The following is a 14,940-nucleotide window of genomic DNA, read 5'->3' on the forward strand; positions in this document are numbered from 1 at the left end:
CTTGAACCTCAACGATTAATCACTGTGTCTGGTCTCTGCTTTTCCTTAATCATCTATTAACCTCCGAGTTATTCTCCGGCGATACTTGGTTGGTAGTGGGGTTTCTATCATTTCTTTAAACCCTCTAGCTCGTAAACTTTTTGTTAATATTCTGGGGAGGGGATGAGTTTTTAAAAAAAACCATACTGTCTGGGTTGACATTCGGCAGTGCTCTTCAAAGCTGTTTCCTAAATTATTTCGTTGAAATAGTCTGAAATCTCTCAAAGGGAACGAGGGCAAAGCACAGGCTCATGCAATGGGAAATTGTCAGCCGGATTTAATTGTCTTCTTTTCGTCCCTAACCCCCACCCACGAGTGGAGGGAAAACACTTTGAAGTCGAGGACTCGAACCCGTCACTCTGAACGTTGAAGCCTTAGAACAACGTCACCTGTTAATGCAATATTCCCTTTGGACATTCCCGGTCGGCTGGCCATTTCCTGGTTTGCCCAACGGCCGACGGTAAAACCCCGAATCAAATCCTTTATCTAAACCAGGAGTAACGAGTCATTTTAGCGATTTAACGGAGGGGTGCAAAGAGGGGATTTGTCGTTATAACGTGAGGTGTAAGTGCTTCAAGTATTTGAATTCGGGAGGTTTATCGAATTTGGAAAGTTGAAAACCTAACGGGCAGGTCCTCCTACTCTACACTTCACATCTCCTACATTGCTTTCTCTCCCTTCACTCATTGACTTGAAAGTCTCGTTTGCAATTTATCTCCATGATCACCCGGTTGTTTGGTTCAATCTCGGAACAGAATCGCGATACCGTTTAAAATTCAGCTTTTTGAAAAATTAACTACCTCGCAAGTGTAATTGGACTGGGTTATACACGCTCTTCGTGGGTTATGAACTCGATGTGCTTGGTATGGGATCGGGCAGTGCGTTTCCCCCCTACCCTGCTAGCCGCTTCCCTCTCCTTCCCAGTTCCAACGCTGGTATCTGCGACCTGAATCGTTGTCTCTTTTCCTCTCCCCACAGATGCTGCCTGACCTGCTGAGCCAATCTAACATTGTTTTCCTTTTAATCTGCGAGTTATTCCCGAGTGGGGGAACTGCATCGTAGCACGCGGGTCAGGGATGGGTGTGTAAACTCCCACCTGCGTGGAAGTTCGGAAACATCCCGTAAAGTGTCGTTGGCGATCAATGGAAGGTCTAGCTAGTAAAAGAAAAGACTGCAGAACTTGAGGTGGTAAGGTAGCTATATTGCGCAAAGGGCTGAGAGAGTCCAGCGTGAAATCAGATCATTAAATTGTGATTGCTGTTGGTCGCCTTCAGCACTGCGGCGTGGCTGCGAATCTCTGCATTCACATATTCTTTTGTTTTCTTGTGTTTTTCGTTCTTGGGAGTCTAAATCTGCCCGACGGTAATGATCTTAAATTCTCAAAATTTCGATTCGCTCTTGAATGACTGAATTATCCAATCGAAGCTGAAATAATTCCGTCAACGGAGAATCTAACGAAAGGATTCAAATATTTTCACCGAGGTTATGTGAAGTTCAGACGCATGGGACTCAGTAAAGCGAGTTGATATCAGAGGGCAGTATCGGAATCGGGGTTAGTATCACCGGCATATGTCGTGAAATGTGTTAACTTTGTGGCAGCAGTACAATGATAAATATAGAGAATTACATTAGGTATACATGTATATCAAATAGTTGTATTAAGTAGTGCAAAGACAGAAATAGTTTTTTAAAGTGGTGCGGTTAGTATTCATGGGTTCGTTTAGAAATCGGATGCTGAATATTCAGCCTCCCTGGCGAGAACAGTTCTTTTGTGCGAATCTAACTCGTCTGAATCGAAGAGAGACAGAAAAATAATGTTACATTAAAAAGTAGCGCCTGGCAAAATAAAAACCGCCCATTTAAGTGGAGTTCGTTTCTATTCTCCGTGGGGCTGGTGAGAGACGCACCCAACAACGGTCCCCCGATCGTCCACTCCGACCGACTCCAATTACTGTCCGCCAACAGTGTTTATTAAAAGGTGAATTTTAAACGGTGATCGGAGATTAAGAGCCTCCGATAGCAAGCGTTTAGTGGTCAATATTTCCAGCTAAATCCGATGCCTAGTTTTCTGATCGCCCTCGGGTCTGTCTCCCTGCAGGTGAATTCAGCAGCCCCCCTCCCCTTAAATTCCCTACATTGTAACATCGCATTGCCACAGCGGCCATTCGGCCCAAGAGGCCGGTGCTGGTTTCTCGCAAGAGCACTCCAATCAGCTCCATTCCCGGCTCTCGGACTTCCCTTCCAAATATTTATCGGATTCTGTTTTGTTTTGAAAACTCGGACCTCACAGGCCTGGGTATTCAGGGGGGCAAAATAACAGCGTGTCCTCAAGTCTCTGCCCTTCTTGACCCATGCCCTCTGCTTCCGCGTTTCTAAAACACCAGTTGGACACCTGTCACCTCCTTCTCCACGACCGGACTACCCCAGACTTGGTCTCCGCCGTTTGCTTTCACGCTGTAGAATTTCCGATGCCTGCTGTTCTCTTCCTCGACTGAAGCGATCTCAATCGGGAAGATCTCAAATTCTCTTTCCCATTAAGTGAGGTCACTGTTCACCGTTATACCAAGCTAACTACTTATTTGCAATGACCGTGTGTGTGTGTGTGTGTGATGTAACATTTTTATTTTTAACGAAAACGGGTCAAATCCCATCAAGGTAAACTCACAAGGAACTGTCCTGAAACGAATTTCCCCGCAGGACCCCGTCAAGAAGAGCTTAGCATTAGGATCACAAGGGGATATTGAATGCAGCGTTCACATTAAGATTTAAGGGGAAAGGGGGAGCGGTCGAAACATCTGGTTTTCAAGCGCTGGAATTTTGTCTTGGGGGCACAGTGTTTAAATTCTGCCGCCCACCTGTGTAAATGTACACTTTCGTTCCATTGTTGGTCCACGCGAATTATCGCCGCACTTCGAAGCCAAATTTCAATCCACCCGTTTAATAGAAACGGCGCCAAGTTACTGTCTCCGAGAGAGCAAATCGCGAGGACGGACTGGGACGCATCTCTACATTTGACGGTGTCGACGTTCGGAAATGCTTGTACTGAGATACCCGAGAGAGAAAGGGCCTTAAACGGACGGGCCGGAGTTCAGTGAGTGAGAATCATCGCTCTCCTTTCCCCAACCCCATTAAGGAGCTTGTCTGAGCGTTTCTTTGCTCTGTCGCCCCAGGCTCCGTTCTGTAATGATGCTGTTACTGAGTGGGCGAGGAAGGGCATGAAGGGTAGTGGCTCCTTTAGATTTCGCTCGCCTTAGCAGGCTCGGGTCAGACCCTCATCTCGTAGAAAGGTCAGCGGGCCCACGATTGTTGATTTCGCCGCAGTCAGTTAACCTGTTTTAACAGAAACCCGGGTTGCTGCGCAGAACTACGTTTTAATTGTCAGGAATAACATCGCAAACCACCAAAGAGACGAGGTCCTCAACAGTTATCTCCTGTGTATTGGAGAATCTCAAAGTCGTATATGGTGACATATATGCACTTTGATAATAAACTTACTCTGAAATAAAAATCAAACGGTTCTAAAACATTTATCGACCTGGACAGGTGCAACACGGGAGAATTTTACCTATTTTACGAGCGCACTATTTCTCAAACATTTTACTTAATTAGTGACCACATTGCTTCTCAAGAAAACAGTCTCCCATTCGCCTCCGTCGTTTAGAGCCAAAACAATTGCAACCCTCTCAAATCGATTTTTTTTTCTTGGTTAAATTAAGATCCCGCATGAGATAAAATTTATAGCATTTTGTTTGCAAAGGAGGATTTTCTGTTATTCGGCCGTGGAATTTGTTGAAACTTCAACGAGGAGGCGCTTTACAATCAGATCTCGTGCGCCGCGCGATGCCAATGACCGCTATGCGAATGGGTAGGCTCTATTTTTCCTCCAAATATCATCACTGGGACTCAAAATACAATTGTTTCGTTCAATATTCCCTAGATTGTCTCAACTGCATGCAAACATTTCGAGAATTTTCTTGAAGAACTGGCTGAACGAAAAAAAAATATCTGATTAAGTCGGCATTACAGATTATAAACAGCCCGTTCTATCTAAGGTCGGATGACGCTTATCTTTGAAGTTCTGTGGAGATTAATTCAACATGTTTGGCTCTGCAGAATTAAACCATCCGCTCGTTCCCCCCCCCCCCACTTTTGTAAAAAAAAATCTTCGCTTCGGGAATCAATTAGAAAGTTCAAAATGCAATCTATCCAATTAAAATAATTTGTCTGTTTTGATATCCCCAAACCAGAAAACGTGAAACGGAATTACTTCCGATTTATGGAACAGCAGGTCAGATAAAGAGACCAGGATTGTAAACCGAAGGGGTTGTCTGAAAGAAGCCTGTAACTTTTGTCAATTAGGGTTTCCGTGCTTAAGTGAATGATTAAAGGCTAGAAAGAAAACCGGTCAGAATAAATCTGTTGGGTTACCAACGGCATCAGGCGGCCTCTTACTTCGTTTCTGCTCCAACAGAAGTAAATCATAATGGTAATTTATAAAGTTATTGTTCAACGGAGAAATACATACTCCGTGTTTTTTAAATGTGGTCTGATCAGACGTGTATTTCTCAATCGATAATTAGTTCATTATTAATGAATTTGGTCTATGGGTTAAATTACACTTTCAGTTCGATCCCCCGCCTTGTCGGAGAGGACTTGAGTTAAAATCAGACGTGTTTTGGCGGGCGTTGTGAGAGGTTGAATGAGCGAGGTGTGAGGTGTCGGGCTAGGAATCCAGGTGATGTTTGGGGGATTGGGGACGCATTTGAACCTGAGCAGCCTTTCCAGTACCGGTCGACCACGGGTTATTGTATATCGACTGAGAATAAATTGCCCGGCTCTCTTGTCGCAGTGGCCCCTTCTAAATCTTCAGCGGAATGTCTCACTGTTTCCCCGGTGCATGCTACTCAGAGAGGCTGCGAGGAAGTAAACTAATAACACTTAAAAGCTTATTGGGAATATTACAAGGACATAAATGTTTTAGCATCCTCGCTGTCGGGGGAGCTATCGCTAGAATCCCTCCATATCTAGCTTGTCAGCATAATATGGATTAAGTGTTAATTATATCCCACCTTCTCTCGCTGGGCTGTGCTTCATTTATTGATTTTTTTTTCCCTCTCTTTTCCCCACTTAAAAGTGTTTCAAGGGAAAGTGTCCGTGCGAAAACGCGGACAATGGGTTGCCTCAAACTCTGCCTGTGGAGTCGGACATTCTCCCGCATCTTTTTGCATAAACTCTAGACTGGCTTTCGCGTCCTTAAGGCGCTGGAGGATTGGCCTCAGAATCTACTTTCTTCCTGTCCTTCAAATCAACATCCTGAGCTTCCCCAGCCCCCCACCTCCCCCCCCCCCCCAAAAAAAGAAGAAAATCGCGCTGGAGCTGTGTGCGCCCACGAGTGACAGCAGTTCGTTACAATTAGTTCCCTCGCCAAGGCGACACAAAAACACAACCGTCTTCGACCGTTTGCAAGCGCATTTTCCAATTCTCAGCCTTCCCGAGCCGCCTCCCCCTCACCCGGGACACATATCAAAGGGATTGTTATTCTTGGTGAAAATCTCTCTCCCGGATGAGCTATTTATTCTTGGAAAGTATTTTAATCGCTTTATTTTGGCTGGTGGAGGGTGGGAGCCGGCGCTTTGCAGATGCGGGAAGTGGAGTTAACATATCGGATCTCCGACCTTTGTCTCGCCAACCCCACTCTGAATTTTATTTCAGATCTCCAACATCTGCAGTACTTTTTCTAAATGCCCAGCTTGTCTTGGTTGCCTGAGAGGGAAGACATAGGAGGTCGATTTCTACAATGCCATTCTTTGCTGTTATCAGTCACAGCGGCCGTGCAGACCAGTTCGTTGGGTTTATTTAAAGCGGCGGTTAATAATTTTTTTGATTAGCGTGAAGGGTTTCATCACAAAATGTCGACTTCCCTGACTTGCTGAGTTTCTCCAGCTTTTCGTGTGTTTTGCTCTAGGTTTCCAACTTCTGCAGGATCTCCTCTGTACCTGGTTGACCGTTCCAGTTGTTGACCAATGGTAACCGTCCTCTGGACTCCGGACCAATCACCACATGGCTGAGTTTGGTTCTGCCCTTACGATTGGTCAGAGTGAAACTTCACTCCATCTCGATTAGTGTAATCATCTGGTCGGGGTGAAGTTAATGCAACAACTCGCCGGCAAGAATAAATTAGAATACGTCGACGCCCTTTTAGAACTGAGAAGAGGGAATTTCTTTGGCCCGAGGGTGCTGAATCTGCTGAATTCATTCCCGCGGGCGGCGGTGGAGGGCAGTTCATTGGATATGTTTAAAACAGAAACGATAGGTTCTTGAAGGGCGTCCAGTGTTACAGGGAGAAGGCAGAATAGGTTGAGAGGGATAATAAATCAGCCATGATGGAATGGCGGAGCAGAATTGATGGGCCGAAGGGCCTAATTCTTCTGGGTCATATGGTCTCAGGGTCTCTGGGAGAAAGATGAGTGGGTTCAGTCAGAATCCACACAGATCAGAAAAGAAAGGATCAGGAAAGAGGATTTGGGGTTTAATATTTTTCTCCTTGGAGCACGTAATGAATCTACAGGAGGAGGAGGCCGTTTGGCCTCACTTAACCGTGCTAGTTCATCCGTCTTCCTCCACCCACCGTCCTTTTTCCGTAGGACGTTTTTTTTTAATCCCCGCGCCCTATGTTTGTAAGGGCATCCCGGCAGTGTGGCAGTTAGCAACGCGTCACAGCGGCAACAGTAAGATCGGGGCTCGATTCCCGCCGCTGCCTGTGAGGAGTTTGTCCGTTCTCTTCTCCACTACGTGGGTTTCCTCCGGAGGCTCCGGTGTCCTCCCACGGCCCGAAGACGTACGGGTTAGGGATAGTGCGATGTCAGCATGCGATGTTGCCGTCTCAAGCATGGCGTCACTTGCGGGCTGCCCCCAGTGTATCTTTGACTGTTCTGATTGTTAATGCAAACAATGCATTTCGCCGCATTTTCAATGTTCACGTTAACCTTATAATCACATTTACGCAGTTCCTCTGTACAGTATGGGACACGTCTGCCGGCGCTGCCTCGTTCTGTGCTGGAGAATTAATGCATCACATTCACCCAGTCCAACTAGGTCAGATGGGCATCTTGGTCGTTACCGGCCAGCTGGCTGAAGGGCGCGTTTTCATTCCTGGGGCGCCACAATGAATTCGTCGAGAGTCTATCGTCTCATTATTAGGTGAAATATGTAATGTGAGCAGTTCTATTTTGACGGAGAAACTGTGCATTTCGCCCTTTTAAGTAAGGTGCAGTGTAGTTAGAAGCAAGGCACGTCAAAGGAGAGCGAGGCGTGAATGGTCCCGTTTGACTGCAGCGAGGGCCGCACGTTTGGGGAGGCGGAAGCTGAACGTGGTGGGCGCGCTATGTTGGCGGCGGAATGTGCGGCGCCACTCGCGGGCCACCCCCAGCGCATCCTTGGGTGTGTTGGTTGTTCACGCAAAGGACGCAGTTCACTGTACGTTTCCATGCGCAACTGGTAAATAAATAAAATCCAATCTGAAACTAGCCCGGGCGTTTCTGCTAAGTCTACCCTTACAATGCCCGTCCGTTGAGGGCGAGCAACACACATTATCCGGTGGAATTCAGCAGGTCCGGCAGCATCTGTGGAAGGAGGTTTGACAGCTCCATCTCTTGCGTGTGTCTAATATTGCACCACAGGTGGTGGACAGGAATAACTCTCCGCTTGATAAACTAAAATAGACCGAGTAGGTCAGAACTTGATTCCTTTCCGAACGACTCTTACTTTTACGCGTACTAAGTGCGTCTGAGTTCCAGCATCATTCCGTTACACGGGAACGCGCACCTCGGTTGTGCTCAGCTGTGGCGGAAGTGTCGATGGTTTTTGAGGTAGTTCAGAGGCACTCGTGTAGAGAGCTCCAATTCTCCCGATGAAGGGTTTCGACCCAAAACGTCGACTCCTCTCCATAGATGCTGCCTGACCTGCTGAGTTCCTGCAACACGGTGTGATTTGCCTAGCCCACTCGCTTGACCTGCAGCGCAAATCCCAGCATCTGCAATCTCCTGAACTGACACCGGTTATGCCGCTTCGCCTGCAAACTTCCACCCGTCAGCATATCCTTCCGCACCCTCTCCGCTCCTCTCCCCTTCTCCCGTATACACCAAGCTCCCCTTAAACGTACTGGCGAAGACCGGGCTATTGCAATGAAATCACAATCCTCAAATACGCGGCACCTTGTGGACGAATTACGCATTTCCTCTCCTGTCTTGACCTCACATGGGGTGAGCCGCTCGCTACCCCGTCTGCCCAAGGGCTATGTCCTGGTGTTCAGACCGCGTCGGCCACATCCCAGTTTTCTGAGGCTCCCGCAGCTGGCCGATATGAATGAAGAACGGATTATGTGCACAATATCTTACACCCTTTCCTGGCGCGAAACGGACTCGACGCTGAAAGCCCCGGCTTTGAAGACGCAAAACTTCACTGAGACACCCTCCCAAAATTACTTTGGCCTTCTCTTGACATAACCTGCTACCCTGTCCGATTCGTGGAGGAGACGAGTGGGAGCTCCTGAGATCCCAAGAGCGATGCCGCCTGGAGTTTAGCCATCTGGGGCCAACTATGGCGGAAAGGTCAAGGGGGAGATTCCAGGCCTAGAGCGAGCCAACCAAGAGCTGTAGCGGAAGATAAAGACACATCACAGGGGCAGTGAGGGCAGGGGAAGGCTGCGGCAGTGAATGGCCCCAGTCATCTTGCATTCCATGCCACTGGACGCTGGCCCTGGCCTGGCCTGGCCTGCCCGGGCATCTGCCTCCCAGCGTTCAGTACGGTACAGAATTCTCCATTCAGGGAATCCTGAGTAGGTGGACCCCAGATTGGCCTCTCCGGCCACCTGCGACCACCAATCAGAATCGAAATCAGACCAGGATCCGCTTTAATATCACCCGCGTGTGTCCTGAAAGTTGTTGTTTCGCGGCAATATATTGTAATAAAATCTATAAATCAGAATAAGAAGTAGACATTGAAGTAAATTAAATGGGTAGTACAAAGAGAAGAGGGAAAATACTGAGGAAATGTTCGTGTGTTTAGTGTTAATTCAGAAATCTGATGACGGAGGGGAAGAAGCGGTTGCTGAACCGTTGAGTGTGTGTCTATAGGCTCCTGCATTTCCTCGTAGATGGTAGCAACGAGAAGAGGGCATGACCCGGGTGGTGAGGTCCTTAATGATGAATGCCGCCTTTTTGAGGCATCGCCAATAGACAAGCCCCGTGGTGAACGGCCTTCGCGACTCGAGTGCTCGCACTGCTTGCTGTGGGGTTTGGGGCACCTACTTGCTTCGGTAGGCGAAGGCGAGGTAAATGTTCCGCTGCTACTAACCCCTCAGCGGTAGTCCATCCCAGAATGATGCCAGCTACAAAGGCCCATTTTACGCCACCGCTTATGGTGCTGCGGTAGGAATTGTAATGATCGTTTCGAGCTAATTCCACCTCTTTAATCCCCGTCTAGATATTGCAACAATGCGATCAGTTAAAGGAGGGGTCTAGACCTGGTGGTTTCTATGCTGGAGACTGCGTGTGTTATACATGGCTAGTCTGGGGATCTCTCCGCTCACGGGACCAGAAGCGGCTTTTGGAGTGCCACCAACGATCCCGGGCGAGGGAAAACCGGGGCAACAGCAGGTAGGCTGTAGCTTCTCCGCCTTTTTCCCCACGAGCTACCCATTGACAGGGACCCTTTCCTAAGGGTGAACCCAAAGGGGCTTCCTCAGTAGCGTTTCAAAACGGGGGGAGGAGGATAGAAAGCGACCTCGATTCTTTTAAGCCGATGGTAAAGGGAAAGGATGTGTGGTTGTGATGTTGGAGCCGTGAGCAAGAGGGCTTCCGCTTGTTTGTTTTCTAATGATGTAACCAAACCAATTGTCTCCATGGTGAATATTCGTTGAGGAAAAGTTTAGCATTGGGCAATGATATAACCCGGGACACGAAGCCTATGAAATTTGGCATAAATAGGAATCCTGCAGGATTTGGACAGGTACGTGGATCGGAAAAGTTTAGAGGCTTATGGGCCAAACACGGGCAAGTGGCACCAATTCGGTTAGACATCTTGGTCGACATGGACGAGTTGGGCCGAACGGTTTGCTTCCGTGCTCTATAAGTCTTTTGCCCGCTGGCGAGGGGATTCCCGAATCTTTCCGTCTTGGTACCGCTCCCCGTTGACTTCTTCATGCCGGCCATAGCCCGTTAATGAAGTGGCTGATTTATTCCCCCCCCCCCCCCCCCCTCAATCCCATTCTTCTGGCTTCTCCCTGTAATCCTTTACGCTCTTACTAATCAGGAAATTGTCAACCTCGCCTTAACTGTACCCAGTGACTTGGCCTCCACGACCATCTGTAGCGGTGAATCCCACAGATTCGCCACCCTCCGGCCAAAGACATTCCTCCTCATCTCTGTTCTAAAGGAACGTCATTGTACTCTGAGTCTGAGCCCTTTAGGCCTTGGCTGCCCCACTCTAGGAAACATCCACTCTATCCAGGTTTCAGTGAGATCTCCGCTCATTCTTCTAAACCCAGCCAGTACAAGCTCAGTCACCAAACGCTGCTCACGCGTTAGCCCTTTCTTGGGATCATTCTTATGAACTTTTTCCGGACCCTCTCTAACGATAGGGATAAGGAACCCCCAAACTGCTCACAATATTCCAAATGCAGTCTGGCCAATGTCTTACAAAGCCTTCCATTACATCCTTGTTTAAAGAATATTCTAGTCCTCTCGAAATGAATTATAACATTGCTTTTGATTTCCTTACTACCTACTCAACCCGGGAGCTGCCTCTTTAAACCTCCGATTTCTGAATTTGCTCCCCGTTTAGAAAATAGTCCATATCTTTATTACTTCCACCAAAGCGCATTGTATTCCATATTCCACATTTTGCCCGTTCTCTTAATCGGCCCAGGACGTTCTGCAGATTCTCTGCTTCTTCAACACTCCCAAAGCTGTCTTCTGACCGACATCCTTCTCCAAACCTTCCCTATCAACGAATGATTTCACTACCACACCCCCGTCCCAATCGCCCACTCTGCCACTCGTGGTTCCCTCTCTCTCTCTCTCTCTCTCGCTCTCTACAATCTTCAGGAGGTGACTATATCCTCTGTCCTTCTGTAGTAGGTGGCTGCAATCTTCAATGGGAATGCGCATCTTCCGCCAGTGACGCCGTGCGTGGAGTGGAGTGCGCTGCAATTGTAGAGCTTCTTCCTTCTCAAATAACCACTCGCAAGCACTGCGCGCCACCAACCCAATATTTTGCTGTGGCATTGGCAATATATTGACGGTGAGAGCGTATATCCCCTACAATATTTCAAAGAACTACCGATGTTTGTTTGGTGTGATAAGTATATACAGCTGCCACTTTATTGGCAGAGTGCAATCTTCTGCTCCTTGTTGCCCGTCCGCTTCAAGGTTCGACGTGTTGTGCGCTCGGAGATGTTTTCTGCACCCCACTGTTGTAACGTGTGGTTATTTGAGTTTCTGTCAGCTGGCCATTCTCCTCTGACCTCTCACTAACGAGGTGTTTTCACCCACAGATCTGCCACTTGCCGGATCTATTTTTGTTTTTCGCACCGTTCTTTGTGAACTCTAGAGACCGCTGTGTGTGTGAAAATCCCAGGAGAGGAACAGTTTCTGAGATACTCAAACCACCCCGTCTGGCACCAACAATCTGTTCACGGTCACAGTCACTTAGATCACATTTCTTCCCCATTCTGATGTTTGGTCCGAAGGACCATTTGACCGTGTCTGCATGCTTTTCTATATTGAGTTGCAGCCACTTGATTGGCTGGTTAGATATTTGGTTTAACGAGCAGGTGTACGGGTGTACCTAATAAAGTGGCCACTGAGTGTATATTTTTAAACCAGTGAACCCCGAGCCCCAATATATCCTGGAAGGGCGGGATAATATGCTGACGTATAAAATATACTTCTAAATAGCAAATAGCTGCTTTCGAGCGTTGAAGTATTTTTTCCATCGGGGTTGTTTTGATTGCTAGAACCAATGACGTAAATGTGAAACTCTGACTTGACATTGCAATTACTGGGTAATATTGTGTAACTGATTACAGCCCAATCCCTCCAAGCACCAACAAATAAAATGTTTTATCTACTGATACATAATCTGTTGTCAAGATAGCACGCTCTCCTCGCCAGTTTGACTTCTTTTATCTAGACAACACTGCAAAAACACAATAGACCGGTACTCCGAAATGGAACAGTGTTAACTGCTGAAAAACGCTTGCAATTGCATAAGCGGTAGCGAAGAAATCTAAAAGCTGTCATTGTAGAAACAGGCCCTTTCCCGAATGAAGTCATCAAATATAACAAATATTAGGCTAGAATGCGACATTTTAAACAGGTTGCACGCAGCACGCACGTTCTTAATTTATGTGTGGAAAATATGTGTGGGACAACCATGACGCCTACAGATCTTCTCCGGGAAATAAAAGAAAACTAAAATTACTGCTCTTTATGATATTTATAGCGGCCTCTCGCCCTGACCGTTGAAGTGGATGATATCGCGATGCTGAGAAGTCTTTGCAGGTAAGGCAGCAGCTGCGGGGAACGAATCCGGGACTTCAACTTCGCGGGAGTTGTTTGTTTTTGTTGTTTTATATCCAGAGTGTCTTATTGGGTTTTTTTAAAAAGATATTAGTTTTAATACTCTTGTGTACGGTTAGATGAGAAGACGAGGGAGTTAAAGGATGGGGGATTGAAGACCCGGCTATTATTCTATATACTGAAGAAAATTCATTGCGTTTCTACTATGATAAGAATCAGCGCTGTGTTGGCATCATTCTTGTCCTGAAGTTCAACTTAGTGAACTAGTCAAAATTTCATGTCCACCACGCGGTCATGCTGCCAAGTCCCGCCCCAATTTCGATATCTAGATTAATTGATGTGACGATCTTGTGTGCAGACCCCTCTCTGTGTCTCTGTCTGTCTGTCTGTTTCTCTCTCTCTCTCTCACACACACACACACACACACACACACACACACACACACACACACACACACACACACACACACACACACACACACACACACACACACAGAGATTAGTGGAAATATTTTCGCCTTTTTATAATGGGTCTGTGAAGGGGAAGATTGCCCCTAAAGAGAGGGCTTTCGGTTTGAAATGGAAGAAATCTTTGTGAGCATTATCGATGTCTTAGCACTTGTGTTTTCTATTGTTGTGGGACAGGTCAGTGTATTGTCGGTACCGACCGGCGGAGGGCGCTCTGGTCCGAATTTGCTTTGTTGGCACAATTCACTATACAGTCTGCTTGAAGATTTGATGCATATCACCAATTTAGCAAGGTACTTCGAATCTGCACTGGAACCTACTTCTGATATTTGTTTTCCTAAACATTTAGACCGGGCATAATAATACGGTAAGGTCACAAAATAAAAATGTAACATGAATTACAGATCAGATCAAACTGCTTTAAAATTAAGGGTATCCATTCGTTGAATTGCTCTTTCGATGATATTTTTATGTCGAGAAGCGTTAATTTCGCGGGGATGAAAATACGGGTTGTCTCATGCTGCTTTAGCACCGCGGCATGGATACTCAAATCTGCCCTGCAGATTTCATTAGGATGCCAGCATTACAAAATAACGGCGCCCGAGAAAACAGCGCATTTTTAAAAATTTGCATAAGCAAATAAAGCATCAAGATATAAGTCATTTAGCTGGGAAGAATGTAAGAACGAAGCGGTCAATTTCGACATTTACAAGAACAGATTAGAGGCCAGGGTACTGTTTTATTAGCCCGTGGTTCGAAGTTTCAATTTGTTTAAAGATAATAACTGTCTATAACTTAAAACATATCAAAATATGTAGTCCCAAGTAAATTACTGCAATGGCTTTAGACCTTTCTAACGCCAGTGTAAAGAATATGATAGCTAATTTATAAATGTATTAAATTACCTTTACGATAGAATTATAAGCGACGTGTTAGAAGAACATTTCCCTTAATTGCTGAGGTGGATGAAACAACGAAAGAGAAATCGCCTGGATGCTGGAAGCTCAGCGGACACTTTACGGAGAGGAAAATGAAACGAACGGCGGAATTATGCCAGCCATACAGAAAGCTGGCACGAACGGGTTTATATATCCCATTTTCTTTCAATGGGTAACAACATTTTCGAAAACAAAGATGCTGAGAAGCGAAAGATAAATGCGTCCAGTTCCCACGTCCCCTGTTCTCTGGCAGATATAACGAGACTATTTTGTTGGAGCATGGGCCAAAAAAAGCACCGTCATTCATTTCAGAATTAAGAACAATCGTTAGATGATGGATGGTGTGTAAATTTGACAAAGTGGGAATGATTATTTTGAAGAACAAATTAAGAAAAAAATTAAGTTAGAATATAATTTGTCATTTAATATTTTAAAGCTGTAATAATCGCCCTTCCATAACCGGCCTTCATACCGCGGACAATGCAAATAATACATATTTATTAAAATAAATGTGGAGTTTTTATGATCTTTAAAAGGCAGGCCATTTCCCCAGGATGCCAATTAGAATTTAATAACTGCGAGCCATGCCCCTGTTAACGGCCTCGACTTATTCTGGGAATGTGGACTTTAGGTCCGATTATGTGAAATTTCATTCAAAGAAAATCAGTGTTGCAGCGTTCAAAGATAAAGATGGATGTTTCCCGTCTGATTTGCACGAAAATATTACTGAATTTGTTTTGTTTTTGTTTTGTTTTGTTGGTCTTCACGGAAGACCAGGAAGGTTTAATTATATAAAGTCAAGTGTCCACTGCGCTGGTCCCAAGCAACTCCATGCCCACAGTCTCTGCTGACTTTACTCACATCAGGACTAAACGAAACAAGATCTATTGTAAAGCGTGGGTGCGGAACAGTTGT

General features: G+C 46.2%; 1 protein-coding gene and 1 long non-coding RNA gene across 6 annotated transcripts in view; one reads left to right on the forward strand and one right to left on the reverse strand.

Moving 5' to 3' along the window:
- Positions 1 to 14,940, reverse strand: part of LOC140731185 (uncharacterized) — a 118,563-nt gene that overhangs the window by 102,091 nt on the left and 1,532 nt on the right. The gene's annotated exons all lie outside the window — the stretch shown is intronic.
- LOC140731183 (LIM/homeobox protein LMX-1.2) overlaps positions 9,583 to 14,940 on the forward strand; it is a 256,812-nt gene continuing 251,454 nt past the window's right edge. The window contains exons 1-2 of one of the 3 annotated variants that reach the window (XM_073052631.1): positions 9,583 to 9,695; positions 12,544 to 12,602. In XM_073052631.1, the coding sequence (XP_072908732.1) occupies positions 9,600 to 9,695; positions 12,544 to 12,602 (155 nt within the window). In that variant the 5' untranslated portion in view covers positions 9,583 to 9,599. Of the gene's footprint in view, positions 9,696 to 12,543; positions 12,603 to 13,313; positions 13,381 to 14,940 lie in introns of those variants that run through there. The other 2 variants (XM_073052629.1, XM_073052630.1) reach the window with 2 other exon arrangements.

This window comes from Hemitrygon akajei, chromosome 7 (assembly GCF_048418815.1).
Source record: "Hemitrygon akajei chromosome 7, sHemAka1.3, whole genome shotgun sequence".
Lineage (NCBI taxonomy): Eukaryota > Metazoa > Chordata > Chondrichthyes > Myliobatiformes > Dasyatidae > Hemitrygon > Hemitrygon akajei.